Source organism: Terrapene carolina, unplaced genomic scaffold (assembly GCF_002925995.2).
Source record: "Terrapene carolina triunguis isolate 2854851 unplaced genomic scaffold, T_m_triunguis-2.0 Scaffold21, whole genome shotgun sequence".
NCBI classification, from domain to species: domain Eukaryota; kingdom Metazoa; phylum Chordata; order Testudines; family Emydidae; genus Terrapene; species Terrapene triunguis.
In genome coordinates, this window is record NW_020664372.1 from 5,360,017 (window position 1) to 5,376,015 (window position 15,999).

General features: G+C 39.4%; 1 protein-coding gene across 1 annotated transcript in view; it reads right to left on the bottom strand.

The window, feature by feature from the left end:
- The window catches only part of MYCBP2 (MYC binding protein 2), a 407,094-nt gene that overhangs the window by 60,292 nt on the left and 330,803 nt on the right, over nucleotides 1-15,999 (bottom strand). Inside the window, exons 56-58 of the mRNA XM_026662219.1 lie at nucleotides 6,011-7,660; nucleotides 3,673-3,842; nucleotides 44-288 (exon numbers count right to left, since the gene is read on the bottom strand). Coding sequence (XP_026518004.1) covers nucleotides 44-288; nucleotides 3,673-3,842; nucleotides 6,011-7,660 — 2,065 coding nt within the window. The remainder of the gene's footprint in view (nucleotides 1-43; nucleotides 289-3,672; nucleotides 3,843-6,010; nucleotides 7,661-15,999) is intronic.

Below are 15,999 nucleotides of genomic sequence, written 5' to 3' on the forward strand. Positions count from 1 at the left end.
TATGCATAAATGGATTTATGAACTCATGAGTAGCTTTCATTACCTTGCTAAAGTTTGCAGATAGAGGCATGGCATTTTAATGGGAAAGTCCTCAGAAATTCCTTCTTTAACACTGGGAAGCTGAGACTGGAATGGTTTTGCAGGATGATAGCACAAAATACTGGGCTCAGCAGCACTGCTCAGGGACAGCAAGAACAGAGCATTGGCTTTAATCACTTGATGAGCTTCCATAGTTGGCAAGGCACGAGGAGTCTTAACTTGCATTGGCTTTCTCCTGTATTGTTTAACCTAGAATACAAAAATGTTACATGTTTACATATTATTTTATTATAAGTAAGGTTAAGACTTAGTCATGGGTATTTTTCGTAAAAGTCATGAACAGGTCACGGGCAATAAACAAAAATTCACGGCCCATGACCTGTCCATGACTTTTACGAAAAATACCCATGACGACTAAATCTCTGCTCCTAGGGCCCCTCGGGGGGGGGGAGGGGAGCGCCTGCTCAAGTGGTGGGGGCTGACTGCCCCCAGTAGCATGCTGCTCTAAGGCCCCCAGGGACCGCTCTCCCCAAGGACTGTTGTTAGGTGTTGATTATTCAGTAGCTGGGGACAGAGCTGTCTTGCTGGATCCTCTCTTCATTTGGGTCAGTTTTAATCAGTTCATTAATGACAGTCATTCCACCCAGACTGCCATGTGACACACATGCACACACTTCTTGTCTCCCGCATTGTTTTGGGAGCAGCATTAACCATTTTGCACCCACTTAGTAGCAATGCAACACATAGAGGGAAACTGACACATGCTTAGGATTCATAAAGATGTTACAGAAAATTCCCACTTTGACACACATGTTCACATACAATTTTTTCCCACCGGGCTCCTGCCTTGTTCAGTGGATAGCATACACCATGCTTTGGGAATGAATAAGGGTTGTGTAGTGAAGGACAAGGTTGTGACTGTAAGACCCCTTGCCTCATTCGTTCAAGAAATTGAAAGGTGTGTAATGAATAAAGCAGGGGATGCAGGAAGAAAAAAGGTCTCATGGTTAAGGCAGTTAAATGCCCTGGAGAACTGAATTCTATCCCTGCCTCTGTCACAGAGTTCCTGTGTGATGCTAGGCAAGTCACTTAAACCAAACTTTTCACAGGTGGCCACTTAGCATGCTCATTTTCTGGGTTCCCAATGTGAGGCCTGTGGTCTGATTTGCAGAGTGCACTCTCAGCTGCATCTGAAGTCAATGTGAGCTATGCTTTGAAGATATTAAGACTATATAATTTGAAGTAGTCTGAAAAATAAGACCTCATGCATACCAAACTGGGCATCCCAAATTAGTGATAACTTTTGATTATAAAATCTCTGTGCCTCAATTCCAAACCACTCACATCAGTAAACTTAATTCTGGCATTTCCTAACTTGTGAGTGCTTGATTTTGAAACCTTAACGTTCTTTGAATGTAATTTTTTGTTTGCAATTTTATTCACATAGCACAAATGACAAAACACAGAGGAGGATTACAAAGGAAACAAAAATGATATATCAGACAAGGCTAGGGAAAAAGTTTCCTTACCTATTAATATTCTTTCTTCAAGATTTTCTATATCAGGCCATACACTTGGATTATAGTCCCTCCCAACCACCAGATGGAGAACAAGAATTTAGGTAATGCCATATCTTCCCTTATAAGGGTCTAGCTATCTCAGCTTTCAGTTGAATATTTCAGAAGCAGTACCAAGTAAGAACTTAACCAATTCATAAATAACCATTAAAAATGTTAAACAATTTCAGTTTGTCAGTGACTCTATCAAAGTTCTTAATGAGTTAGGCACTCAAATCTTACAAGGTGGTGGATGGGACTGGTATAAAAAGGCTCTAATGAAGGAAAATTAACAGATAAAGATAATTTCCCCCTCTCTCTTTGATCTTCTATAACAGATGATATGCATGCGATCTTCCAAAGCATCAGATAAGCCAGTCGTCTTTGGTCTTGTACACTCAATAGCAAAGTCATGACTACCAACTGTACTGGGTGTCCACATGAATTAAGGACCTTGCATACACAGGTTCAGACTAAACAGGAGCCTGAATGGGGATGGACATGGACATGTTCACCAGTTCCAGGGTACCATGGTCTTCTCAGTCAGCCTGGAGTTATAAGAAAAAAAGCTCCTCTTGATTTGGCAAACCTTCTACAAGACTATGCTGATCATGGGCCGGGGTAGGAGGGGAATGTACATTTGGCTGAGGTCTATTGACATTCAAGGTAATTTGTTCTGCTTGCTTCTGCTTTCTTGAATCTGAAGTATTTTTTTCCTGGGTATAATGAGATTTCATTCTCCTGATTCAGCTGCATTCTACTCATCCAGTCAGGTGTGCCGGTTCTCATCCTCAGACTCTGATGGCCAACTGACTGGTAGGGTTCTTTTTGGCTTAAGCCATCAACAGGTCTGTTTCCCTGAACATATCTTGACTTCTTGTGCCTCTCTGGTGACAGATGTATATTACAGATCGTGGCAATGTCCAACTGAATTTTTATGGATGAATATATTAGCTTTCCCTGGAAGTGTAACAGAGTGATCCTCACAACCTTGGACTCTAACTTGTTTATGGAAGACTTCCTTTGAACCAGTGATGAACATTGCAGCAATGTTGGAAAAAAAATTTCCACCCCAGTGGATGGTTTATTGAAATTGTCCTCAGTTAGCTATTAACTTCATGAGTCTTGAAGATATTTGCAGGATCTTTGAGGTTATCTCTTTACTCCACTTCCAACAGGAAGACACACTAAAGAGAGTGCATATTAAGGGCATACACTGAAGCTCACAGCCATTGACCCTAGCACCTGCTGACAGTTCTATACTGTGCTCTTTGAGTAGTGAATTAAAAGTTTTGACTTGGATCTGCAGCTTATTCATAGAGTCCTACACAATAAATGCCCATTTAGTATCGTGAATTCTTCAGATACATAAGGTTTCATGTGGGACTGAAGGAGCTCTTCTTGTTTATCACCAACCCCTGCCTTCCCAAATAAGCCCTACTGTCTTCCACTGATGAACTGGCTGAAGCTTCTGAACCAGCTCAGAGCAGCCAGTTATCCAGATATAGGCTATACAGTACAGTTTGCTCCAGGACAGCAAATCACAGTTATTTCCAATGAGACTGCAACACTGGCATATGCAGGGACATATCCTAGAGATCCAATGAGCATAAGAATTTACCTTAATCTCCTCCTTGAATAATTGTTTTAAGTGATTCCATCTGCTTAAATTAGCATTGACCCAACTGTGCAATGACAGCATGTTATTTGCCAAATAATGACTTATTCAAAGAGATTTACCTACATTGCTTGCAAGATATTAGCTTCTATATTAAAATATGTTAGCATAAAACTAAAAACTAATTTACAAATTTGAATCTGAAAATAAGTAAATACACTGTAAAATAATTTGGATTAACAACAACTAATCAGTTATGACTTCTCCCCCTTCCCCCACAAGGAATAAATTGGATCTTAACTACAAAACCAGAAGTGTTCAAATTTTTTTTATCACAGTATATTAAAACTACTTTTAATATAAATGAACATTTCATGATATTGAAATATCTTGAAATTCTAAAATTACCAAGATAACCTGAACTATTAATACTAACACTGGAGAAACAAATAAATATACCTTCTCTCTTGCTGCTGCTTGCTTTTCACGGAGGTATTTTTCTCTGCATCGATCACAAACCAGATACCAAGTGCTTCCTCCTATACCACCATCACCACAATTACCAGCCCATCCTCCGCAGAAGTGTCCAATGCTATTATAACCTTGACCACCTGCATACCGGCCACAACCTTGAAATAATGAAGACAAGATCCATAAACAATAACTTTATTTTTAGGAATAACAATTAATGCTTCTTTTCCTATCTGTAAAATAGGAAGGAGGAGACTCATTTTCTTTCCCTTAGCCTGGTTTTATTCTCTCTAAATTCCTTGAAAGCTATATTCTGAAAGCAAATGGTGGTGTCCAATACTTGGAAAGTTTTTGCTTTTTAAAATCTGTTGATCAGAACAGCTTTTTAAAAGCTTGAGAATTACATTCATTACTTATTAATATCACAGTAGTGCCCCAAAGTCAAGAGACTGTGCAGACACACTGGAAGACAGTCCCTGATCCAAAAGGCTCACAAATCTGAAAATGGGAAATGTCGTGCAACCTTCATGATAGGTGGTGCTACCACCCTGCCGATAATTTTATCCCTCTTCATTTGCCAAATACATTTTTAAGCTTATTTTTGATGAAGGTGGAAACTAAGTAGCTTTGTTTCTTTTTGTGTTCAAAGGGTATCAGTCAAATGCCTGGAATGTATGCTAATTGCTCCACAGCTAAAAGAGGGAGCACAAATTTCAACTGGATTCTATATTTTTGCTTCCCGCAGCTCCCGTTGGCCGGGAACGGCGAACCACGGCCACTGGGAGCTGCGGGGGGCCACGCCTGCGGACGATTAACATAAACAAAATGTCTCACGGCCCACCAGTGGATTACCCTGATGGGCCGCGTGTCGAAGGTTGCCGACCCCTGCTTTAAAATAAAAATCTAAGGAATTCTAAAAAATAAAAATCCAACCTTAGATGTAATAAAACTTTAAGGTTGAAAAATTAAGCTCTTAAAAGTTAGGAAATTTCAGAAAATAAAGGGACATTTTCAACTTTAAAAAAATTACTTTTCTGTGCGAAAATTATGTACATACTATAGCTACTAGAGAACCTAAGATTACTGTAACTGAAGTAAGTTAGCAAAAAACCAGTATTTTCAGTTTGACGACTTTGTGTAGTTGATGTTTCTTTCTGTATGGCCAGTTTCTCCCTTGGTGAGAAGGCCCTTATAAAAACATCAACAATGAAGCAAAAATGTTTATTTTCAAGAAGAGGATTTCTTTTAAAGTTCAGAATGTATTATTTAAAGGGTGTTCTATCAGAAACTAATTTTTTTTTTAAATGCCCACGCTGCTTTTTGTAGAGTCCTAGTCTGAAATAGCATGCACATGTAAAGATGTGTAGGTGATAACATGCACTGAATGCTTCAGGATTCCCTTGGTGATCTTAGTGAATGAAACAGGACTTCTATGGAGCCCTGTCTCCTTCATACACGTCTTAGGATAGAAGCATGTTTTAAAGTAAGCCAGGCATGCATGTATGACATAGCCTTCCTTCACTTAGAAAATTATTTAAAAAGTGCTAAAAATTAGACAAGAAGTATTATGAATGCACAATGTGCAGTTTTCAAACCCCTGTAACCTGTTCCAATGAAAAGTTTCATCGGAGCACTCCAGGATACTTCACACAGAGGACTATTTCTCTGTCAAATTTCAACTTTCTACCCAGCCCCTCCCCCCAACCCCATATTAGAACAAGTGCTGCTTGACAAACAACAAAAATAGTGGCAAAAGTAAACATTTCTCCCCCACTCTTCTCCCATTTGCAAGAGGCTGAACAGTTTTTGCTCAAAGTTGTCAAAAATCTTCACTCTTGTCCAGAGAACAGGTCTGGAAAATTTTAGTCTAAAGTTTCAGAAAGTTATCAATGACTGAAAATATGGGGTTATAATGGAAATGTTTGGCAACCTAGAGCTCCTACTAAAGTTAGGCTTTTATTTTTTAATTTTGATCTCCTCTTATTTTCCCCACACAGTCACAAACTAAGATTTTAGATTAAAATTGCGTTGCCAAATAGGTACTGTAAATTCAGTTTTTTAACTGCTTTTAGGTCCAAATAGGTCCTGATTCAGCAAGGCACTTAAATACGCCTGTAACTTTAAACGTGAGTGCTTAAAACTACTCACATGCTTAATCCCTTGCTGAATCAAGGTCTTCCATTTCTTTATTGTTTTAATGAACACAATTCCCAATACGGGTAAGGAGGCCTAATTTATTTTTATAACAATAATGACTGTCAAAATACAAACTATGTAAAAATAAACTTTGAGTGAGGACTGGGTTATGGAAAAAAAATAGTCTTACCCGGATGAGCTTGTCTCATGTGGTAAGTCACTGGATATGGATGGGATTCTCCACATAACTCACAGATGGTATCTTTCTCAGGTCCTCCCACTGCAAGTTGGGCCATCTCACCAAAAAGATTTCCCCTTGGCCTAGCCTCAGCCTTTTCTTTTTTCTTTTTTTCCTTTTTGGTTTTCTTGTTATCTTTGTCGCTTTCTTTCTTCTTTAATACTGCACAGGAACCAGGGCTTGGGAAAATCATATTCTGGGATGCTGCTTTGATAGTTGCTAAAGAAATATCTTCCCAGAAAGCTACCAAATGCTGCAGTGTTAAGGGAAGAGGAGATTTAGATTTCATAGTATAATGACTGGTTGTTTCAAAAGAGGTAATTTCAGTTTTTCCATCCTCGCATTTCTCATGCAGAGGTGGTTCTTTAAGCATAGACAGGACCTTGTTTTTGTTGATGCTGCCCATTTTAGATATGTCTGGACCATGAGGTGCAATGTTAAACATATTAAGAGCAGATGATATTTCCAATGAGTGTCTATTTTTCAACTTGATTTCTTTTTCCTCTGTAGGTTGATGATTAAGACTGTTTCTTATTGGTGCATGCTCTTTGGTAAGCTCTGGATTAAACTTCAAAAAAGATGAACAAGCCATAGCATCATGGACTATTCCTTCATGCCACAGGAAAGAAGCAAAGACAGCTCTGGCACATTCTGCAACAGATGGTGACATTGCTTGCTTGGCTGGCTCTACAGATTTGGATCCATCTCCTTTGAAAAGTAAGCCAGATTTTTCCTTTTTGGGTCTTGTGTGCCTACTGGCACACTTACGGCTCACTTTTGGAGAAGCTCTCATATCTTGCTCATCTTTCAGTGGTGCTTTTCCTATGCTAAAATGAATTTTATTAGAACTATCATCCACAATTTTGAATTCTGTGCTATCGTCACATGTGCTATCTGTAATGCTATTAGTCTTTAAAGTACTTGAAGTGCAAACTTCAACAACTTCACTGTGAAGGTTTTCTTGTACAACGTGAGGGGAAGGAGCTCTATTTTCAGTTTCAGTCACAGGTTTTGCATCTTTTGATAGTATTTTTGGTTTGGGTGAAGTGGACCGTCCCCTTAATGGCTCTGTTAGCGGTACTTTCTTTTTGCGAAGTGTGTCTGGATCTAGTGTGTAAGAATCTGATTTGGATCGTTCCCGAGGAGGCTCAAGCTTTGTTTTTACAGGGATTGAGGCTTTTTGAGGTAGAGTCTTATCATGCGGAGATGATGATCGTGGTGAACTAGCACCAGAAGTGCTGGATCTTCCTGCTGTGAGTGGCTTTGGCTTTGGTGAGGAAGACCGTGTTCCTGGTCCCGGAGATTCAGCTCTTAGACCAGAAGTTGTCCTCCCATCAGATTTTAGTGTCTGCAAAGTGTTATGGTTTGGAGATAATGATCTGCTATGAGAATCTGACCTCAACTTTGCAGCATCTGATTTCAACATAAGAGACTCACTGGCAGATAAGCCTTCTGTGTTCCTTGGTTTTTTCTGGTCAGCAACAGTTCTGATCACACGTCCATCAGGTTTGGGTGACTTGCTCTCAGCCCTGTGTTTTGATATGTCTGATTTTCCTGCTGGAGAAACTGGTCTAGCAGCTGCTGAGAAATTCACTCGGTCACCTGTATGGTACATTTTATAGTGAAATTATTACTACATTTTGTAACTGATACCCATTACAATACAAATTAAAAGACACAGAATTGAACACAAAGATAGAATTCAACCAGGTGCTTCTGTTAACATCTCAAAGTGCCAACAGAGCTGGAAAAAAGGATTTTTTAAAAACAATTATAATGCAACCACCGATTACTTAAAACTACTTTGCAAAGGGTGCAAAAATATATACATGAGTATGCATTTAAAACATATACAAGAAAATATTTACTAGAAAATGCACTATTTGTGAAATTACCTAGAGATCAAAAGCACTACTATACCATATGGAGAATTTGAGTTCACAACCTCCACTGACCACCAATAAGGGAAAGTAATTTGTTTACTTGGAAGCTAGAATACAAAGCATTATTAGCTAAGTTTACCATAGCTAAGATTACCAAAGTCACAACAGAATTATTATTTATTAGCTTTACATATGTTAGACTGACTACAACTATGGAACTTGCTGGATGGTCTCTTGGCTACTTGTTTATTTTTCTTCCATGCTTAAAAGACAAAAAGTACATATAGAAAGTAATTGAAACTACACAAATAAATTAGGATAAGAGGCATGTTCCTCACATGTTGCAAAAAAGTCAGGCTCAAGTTGGAGGTTGCCATATTATTAAGGTGAGTTGAGAATAAATACATGTGACAACTCTTGTCTACTAATTCATCTTTTTTGTTTTGGTGCAGACACAATAATTGATTGTATTTACACCAATTCATTGCCAATCCATTATCTGATAGAACTATGTAATTGCTTTTTATAAATGTATGTAAAATACACGTGTACAAGGCTGAATAGTGTAGCTCACAAGAAGAAAGTAATTTGTGTCCATATTGTTTTCTATGAATGGATGCAGTTAGTCTATTCTGCAGGATGGCATTTATAAACAGTGCTGGCAAGCTACTGAGTAATCATGAATAAATAAATCTAGAATACCGCCTCTTTCCTTGGCCTTATACAGCAATTTCCTTGCTCATGTGATTAATCCCATTGATTTCAATGATTGTAACACTTGTGATATACAGCATAATACAATCAGCCCCATAAATAATATCTCAGCATTTTGAACTCAACCAGCACAAAAATTAATATTTAATACAGTATTAAATAGTCAATTTTTCATTAGTTTATTTATAGACTAAGTAACATGAAAATGAATCTCTACCCGTTCTCCCAAATTTCACTAGTTTGTTGTCTAAATATTCATACATGTATGACAGTAGTCTGGTTTATAGTATCTTAACTGGTTGTAAACTAACATTCTATCTTCAACATACAAGTCATGAAACCATTACAGTTAAATAAGCAACAATGAGTTGTTATATTATATGAACACTCACGCATATCAAACTTTAACATTAATTTTGAAAAAGTGTTTTATCAAGTGAATGGAATGAAAATGAACGGAAGAAGAAAAACCATTTTTCCAATGTAAAATTTGAATAACCTGTCTGTGTTTGCATGCATACCCACCCTTTAGTTTGTGAGAGAGAGATGAAATAGCAGAGGCAGGCCCAGCTACATCACTACTTTTGTAAATGCGCTCACGAGAAGCAAGGCAGCGGGATGGAGTTTCTATAGTGGAAAACAGTGGCACAGAAGCAGCATAGATTCAATGGAAAAGATTAGCAAAGATAAAAACAAGCAAAACAAGCATTTCAAATGATGTGTATCTACTCTGCTAAATATATTGTATTTCATTGCTAAAATACATTATCCTATGAGAATGTTATTTAATTTTGAAACATTTTTTTTCTAAAGGTTTACATGAATTTTTTAAAGAGTAAAAATGAAGTGTTTTATGATTTAAATATGTATTATGAAAAACTGATAACCAAGTATTTGTGGGACAGACAACAGGGCTTATAGTTTATTATAATAACAAAGAATGATATAATAATGACTATCTTAATTATGTTTCAATTTGAGATCTTTTTATAATCTATAAATTTACATGCATGCATGATTTAGAATTGTAATATGGCATTTTTGTGTAGCAATAATCAAACTGTTCTTAAATGAAACTAAAAAGAATATGTGGGAAATTCACCTTTGAAAATCCCAATTACAAAAATAAAATAAGTTACATTTTTAAAGGCAGTTTTAGTGCTTTTATTGGAATTATTTTTCCTTTTATCTACGCAAAAAAAAAAAATATTATAACTCAACTCAGTAATGGTGTTTATTTTGTATAACCTAACATGCATAGTATGAACTTAACTGATCAGTATTACAGAATGACATGACTAGGATTACAGAAAATTCTAATAAACAATTAATTATGGATTGAAAATTGTATCCATAAATAGTCTTTATTTATAAAAACAGAAGAGGAGTTTGGCATGTCAACTCTCACACTTCTACAAGAAAAGTCCTTTATTAATAACGCTGTCAAAATTGTGAAGGGCAAGAATTATGCCTTTAAAAACACTGGACCAGATGCATTCATGGTATAACTCCATGCTTAACCTCACTGAAGTTGCATCAAGGATGAATTTGCTCCACTGAGTCAAAGTAGCCTGAACTATCTAACATAAATCCACAAAACCAAGGAAATATTTCCATACATACTAAGTGTGCCATAATTTAAAAAAAGTATCATAACAAAGCTCTAGACTTGTGAAATGTAAGTAACATGGAAACGTTAGCATGGAATTTTAGCCTTAACTCTACTACTGTCTTGTAGTAAAATTCAATTTTTAACCTTAACTCTTAGCTCGTTCCTTCAGTAAAATTAAATCAAATAGTTATTGTAATAATAGTCTTTAGAGATTTAATTTGCATATGCAGCAGAAAATAGCATGTTTTAGAAAAGCTTTTTCGCAGAAGCTCAAGAGGCAAGTGCATCCGAGGAACTGTGGTTCCAACCCATGTATTTCATAAAAGATTTGTTGCCTGTGCCTCTGGTGTTCTAGTTACTAAAGCATACAAAAAGGTTAAGTATAAGTAACTCCCAACCTAAGTTTTAAGGGTAGTTGTTGTAGTGAGTAAGAATGATTGAGTTCACATATACTTTGAACACTTGAAATAACAATCCCATTCTTTAAGACAGAATAAAAAACCAGAAATGATTACATTCACCTTCCCAATCAAACATTAGCATAAACTTGAGACCAGTGAATGGAAGCCCCCATGATAAAGCTTATTATTTCTTATTTGAAAACTATTTTTCCAGGCTATAACAGAGATGCCAGACCTTGGGTACACAGATAAAATAAACACTAATTAAAAAAAACCACACTAGGAAAAAAGCATACGTGTATGCTTAGAAACAAACTTTTTACAGTAATGGATATCAAAATAAAGAAGGATTAACAAAGATTAGAGGAACAGTATGGTCAATAAAAATTAAAAATTTTAATTTGATATGTAAGCATTATGCTTTTCTTACTATAACATGATTTGTTGTTCCTAATATTTGTGTCTGTACTGGTAACTTTCCCAAGATCGTTTCATCCTATATATTTGCAAGTACTGTATTTACTTTTCATAGATCGTCAGTTTGTGATTATGCTGTGCTGCCCCTGGATCAGTGCAGGAAGGAAATTACAGCTCGAATAGTCAATCTCCATCCCAGTCTCCCTGTTGCCTTCGGGAAGGGAAATAAAGTGCAACTGATCTATACCTGTCATAGCATATGCTCCAAGACACACTGGCATAACTACACATCCAGGTATATTGGGGGGCAAAGTCAAGCATGATGGTGGGAGGTAGTGGCTCTGAACAAGCAGCCTAGGTATGGTTCTCCTGCACATGGGTGTCTTAAGCCCCTTTTACTCCCTTACACCAGCGTGGAGAAAATAAGCTTCACATCCAGATATTCTAGAATAATAAAGCTGTAAAAGCCCAATGCCACATTGACTGTTCCCCACAAAAATATCTGATGCGTCAAAAATATTTGATGGCTAATACACGCCACAGTTCCAGATCTTGGAAAACAGTTTGTGAATTTCCCTCACTGGGGCATACTCAACCCTCTTAAAATATTTTAAGTTTTCTAGGAAAGGGACCATTTCTTATTTGTACTGTGAGCTACCTAGCACTAAGGGTGTATGTGAAAAATATTAATAATGCAGCTGCCTCTGATGCAGAAAAGAGTCAAAGTTTCTGATTTGTAGTCACCCCATATCTATTTCTAGTATACCCACTTCTAATTCCTCTTCAAATTTCCTTTATGAAGTAGTATTTTTGATAAAAAAATACTCCAGCATAGATGTTAATTTTTTTCTGTGATGAGAGAATATGCTTGGATATTCCAGTTTACAAAATATCCTTTTTTCCCCCTTTAAATACCTAAATCTAGCTGGGTCCATTACATTAGTTAGCTCATTTCTTCCAACCAAAGACTCTATGGTCTCGTCTGACTGGCTGCTTCCTCCAAACCCCCATCACCCATCTCTTCATTTCGGTGTCATTCTGCCTGTCCTCTCCATATGTCACATTCTCTTAATATCTTGTCTGCACTCTTCCTTCCATATCCCATCTCCATTCATTAATCCCCTTATGCCTTCCTTCTTTCACCACCTATTTAGTTTGGGATTTTCAAAGGAGCCTAAGTTTTATTATTAAATACTTATTATTATACTAGCACGCAAAGGTCCCAATTGGGATTAGGACTGGGATTACAGTGTGCTGTACAGTCAAAGAAGAGATGATCCCTGTGCTGAAGGGCTTACAGTCTATAGATACAAACAGACAAAAGATGAGGAAACAATATACAAGCAAATGAAACTGGTGAAGAATTAACACAGCTTTCTTAGTTACATGTACTGTATTTTTTTAACAGGGTGTACAGGTAAAATGGAATAGAGAAGAAAAGGAAAAGAAGAGTAGTCACAGCTTGTCACCTGTCTAGCCATGATCACCAGGCTGGGTTTTGTAGGCATTATGACAGAGGTGAGTCTTAAGGAGGGATTTGAAGGAGGATAGGGTAGTGTTTGTTTGGATTTTATCAGGGAGTTTTTCCTATGCTTAGGAGCAGCATGGGGGGAAAGCATGGAGTGTGTTTATGGGAGAAGTTGACTGATGGGCAGTAAAGGTTGGAAATACTGGTGAAGCAAAGGTGGGGATCAATGTTATGGTACGTTACTAGATCAGGTAGCAGAGGCTTTGACTAAGTAATGAAAAGATAATGACAAGAAGTTTGCCTTTGATGTAGAGCTGAAGAGGAAGCCAGTGGAGGCACTCAAAAAGAGCATCCACATAATCAGAACAATGAGCCAAGATGATTTTAGCAGAAACAATCTGAAAAGTCTAGAAGGGACTAAGGCTGCAGTAGTAAAGACCAAAAATGAAGAGGCTGTTGTAGTAAAGATGTGAATGACGAATACTTGGATAAGAATTTTGGCTATGTAACCAAAGAGGAATGGCTGAATTGTAGCAACTCCAGCTGGTAGGTGCAGAAGCATCCAAAGCAGGGACTGCTGCACTGGGAAGGCAGAAGGTAAAAGGGGGCACAGCCATGGCCACCCCTTCCCCTCCAGCAACTCTTTGGACCCAAAACCGTGCAGGGGAGATCACCCCCCCACTCTGGGGACACTAGGACTTGGGCTGTGCCTCCCTCCCCCTTTGTGGGCTTGGGAGATAACTGCAAGGAAGAGCCATCCAGTAGCAACAGGAGCAGCCAAACCAGGAACCTTTGGTCCTTTAAACATTCAGACAACTGTCTACAGTTTTGACTGGACTTTCTCTGCCCTGTGCTGATATGGCTGTTTGCTCCAGCCCACGCAGCTTCTGTTCCCCCTAACAGTCTCGTCACCTCAGCTGCACCCCACACCTGCCCCTCATCTTCATCAGGGCTGACAAATGTTCTACTACAAAAAAGTCCACTGAGAACTGCACTCTTTCAAATTGGCTATCATCTCCCATGTTCTTAGGCCACAGGCAGCTATTATAAATGACTGCTGGCTTCACTCACAACGGAAACGATGGGAGGTAGTGGCCATTTTGAAAAAAAAAAAGGGCACATTAACTGAAAGCTGCTATGGCCTCAGTTCCCTTGGGAACAACTGAAGATGGCGACCATTTGGAAAAAGAGCAATTCTCCATGAATTTCTCTGAAGGAGGCCATTTTAATATACCAGCCTCTATTGAGAGGAACTTTTGGCTATGAAAATTAATAGCAAAAATGGCCATTAATCCTAAATGATTATTTTCAAAAGCTACCCATCTGACCCTACCGAAAGGTGTGTATGTGAAGGAGGTGGAGTGCAAAAGGGAGGAAAAATTTGAGGACTGATAGGGAAATTCAAATATACACTCCAGCTTCTTCACGCTCCTCTGGCAATGCAAAGCAACTGCAAAAAAATAAAAAAAAAATAAAAAAAAAAGCATAACTGGACAGTATGCTCTGGTTTCTTTGTGCTACTCCAAAGTAATACCATGCAATAATCATATGATTAAGGCACTTCATCATTTGTGGTCCCAGATTAGGTTGGAATGATTTCTGAAGGCATTACATTTCCCCCTGTTCATTGTATCCCTATAGGGCAGAGTTATGGTTGTTTGGGTGCCATAACCATGAACTGTCCACAGCAATTAGTCCTTCGTGTCCCTCTCCACAGTTTAAAGAAATGCTGATTAAGTCTATGGTGGTAAAGCATGTGGACTCCAACACACTGTAATTCAATACTCTTATTTGTTTATGGTAGTGCTTACAATGTTCTAGATTTAAGGCAAGGGTGGGCAAAGTTTTTGGGCCGAGAGCCAGATCTGGGGGGAAATTGTATGCAGGGCCGGGGCAGGGGGTTGGGGTGCAGGGTGCAGGAGGGGGCTCAAGGCAAGGGATTGGGGCAGAGGAGGGGTGCGGGGTATATGAGGGGGCTCAGGGAAGGGGGTTGGGGTGCAGGAGGGGTGTGGAGTGCAGGAGGGAGCTGAGGGCAGGGGTGCGGACTGCGGGAGGGGTGCGGGGTGTGGCAGGAGTCTCAGGGCAGGGGTGCATGGGGTGCAGGGTGCAGCAGGGAGCTGGGGTGAAGGAGGAGTGCGGGGTGTATGAGGGGGCTCAGGGCAGGGAGTTGGGGTGCAGGAGGGGTGTGAGGTGCAGGTAGGGGGCTTAGGGCAGGGAGTTGGGGGGCGGGGTGCAGGAGGGGTTCAAGCTCCGGCCTGGTGCCGCTTACCTAAAGCGGCTCCGGGGTGGCAGCGGCGCGCACTGGGGCCAAGGCAGGCTCCCTGCATGCCTGCCCTGGTCCCGGCCCCGTGCCACTCCAGGAAGCGCTGTGGCCCCTGGGGCAGAGGGGCGGAGGGCTGTGCGTGCTCAGCCCTTGCCACGCCTCCAGGTACCTCCCCCGAAGCTCCCATTGGCCAGGGTTTCCCATTCCCGGCCAATGGGAGCTGCGGGGGGTGGTGCCCGGAGGCAAGGGCAACGCACATGGAGCCTTCTGCCCCCCCGCCCGAAGGCCACTTCTGAGGGGCCAGATCCGGCCCACGGTCTGTAGTTTGCCCACCCCTGATTTAAGGTTCTAGATTTAAGGTGAGCTTAAAAGTGCCTCGGGCGCGAGTACACTGATGCAGGTTGTGTGCTGGTGTGATTGCTGGGTTGCTGTTTGTGTGGTTAGGAGACAAGTGTTGTGTGAGGTGTGGCAGGGAAAATGTTTGCCATGATTCCAAGTTCAGCTATTTCTAAACTCCATCAGGGACCATGTAGAGTTTATATTATCCATTAGACTGTTTCTAGAGTTCAAGCTACATAAGAGTCCCTGTACAAACTAAAACATTATCAAGAGAGTGTGCCTTAACTCATTGTGTGTGCAGGTGTGACAGAAAAGACTGTTCTTGTGCAAGGGAGAAGAAAGAATGTTGGAGTGCATGGAAGGAAATCAGTTTGGGAACACCGACAGTCCCCTAGTAGTGCCAGAACACTGAGCTCTTAGTAAATCAGTAATGAATAACATGAAAAATAAACATATACAAAACTAAAAATTGAGGAAGAAGAGCAAGTATAAGTAGATGTGTGGAAGCCCCAAAACACTTATACATAATATTAAATTAAAAAACCATCCAAGATTAATGCAATGTTTAGGGCCATGAAAATCTAAAAGTTTAACATGGTAGCAACCTTACCTGTCACACCACAAGTTTTTATAGCATCTGTTAACATATATAAAGCTTTACATTTTAATAGGGAAAAGACTACAAAGTACTACATAACATGCAGTGTTACCAATGAGAACAAAACAACCTTGGCATTTGGAATGTACTGATTTTTCTATGCTTGACTTCTCAACATCAACACTGTCAACTATGGTTTGGGGCAGAATTTATGCATGAACATTTATCAAGAGGAAAAACCACACC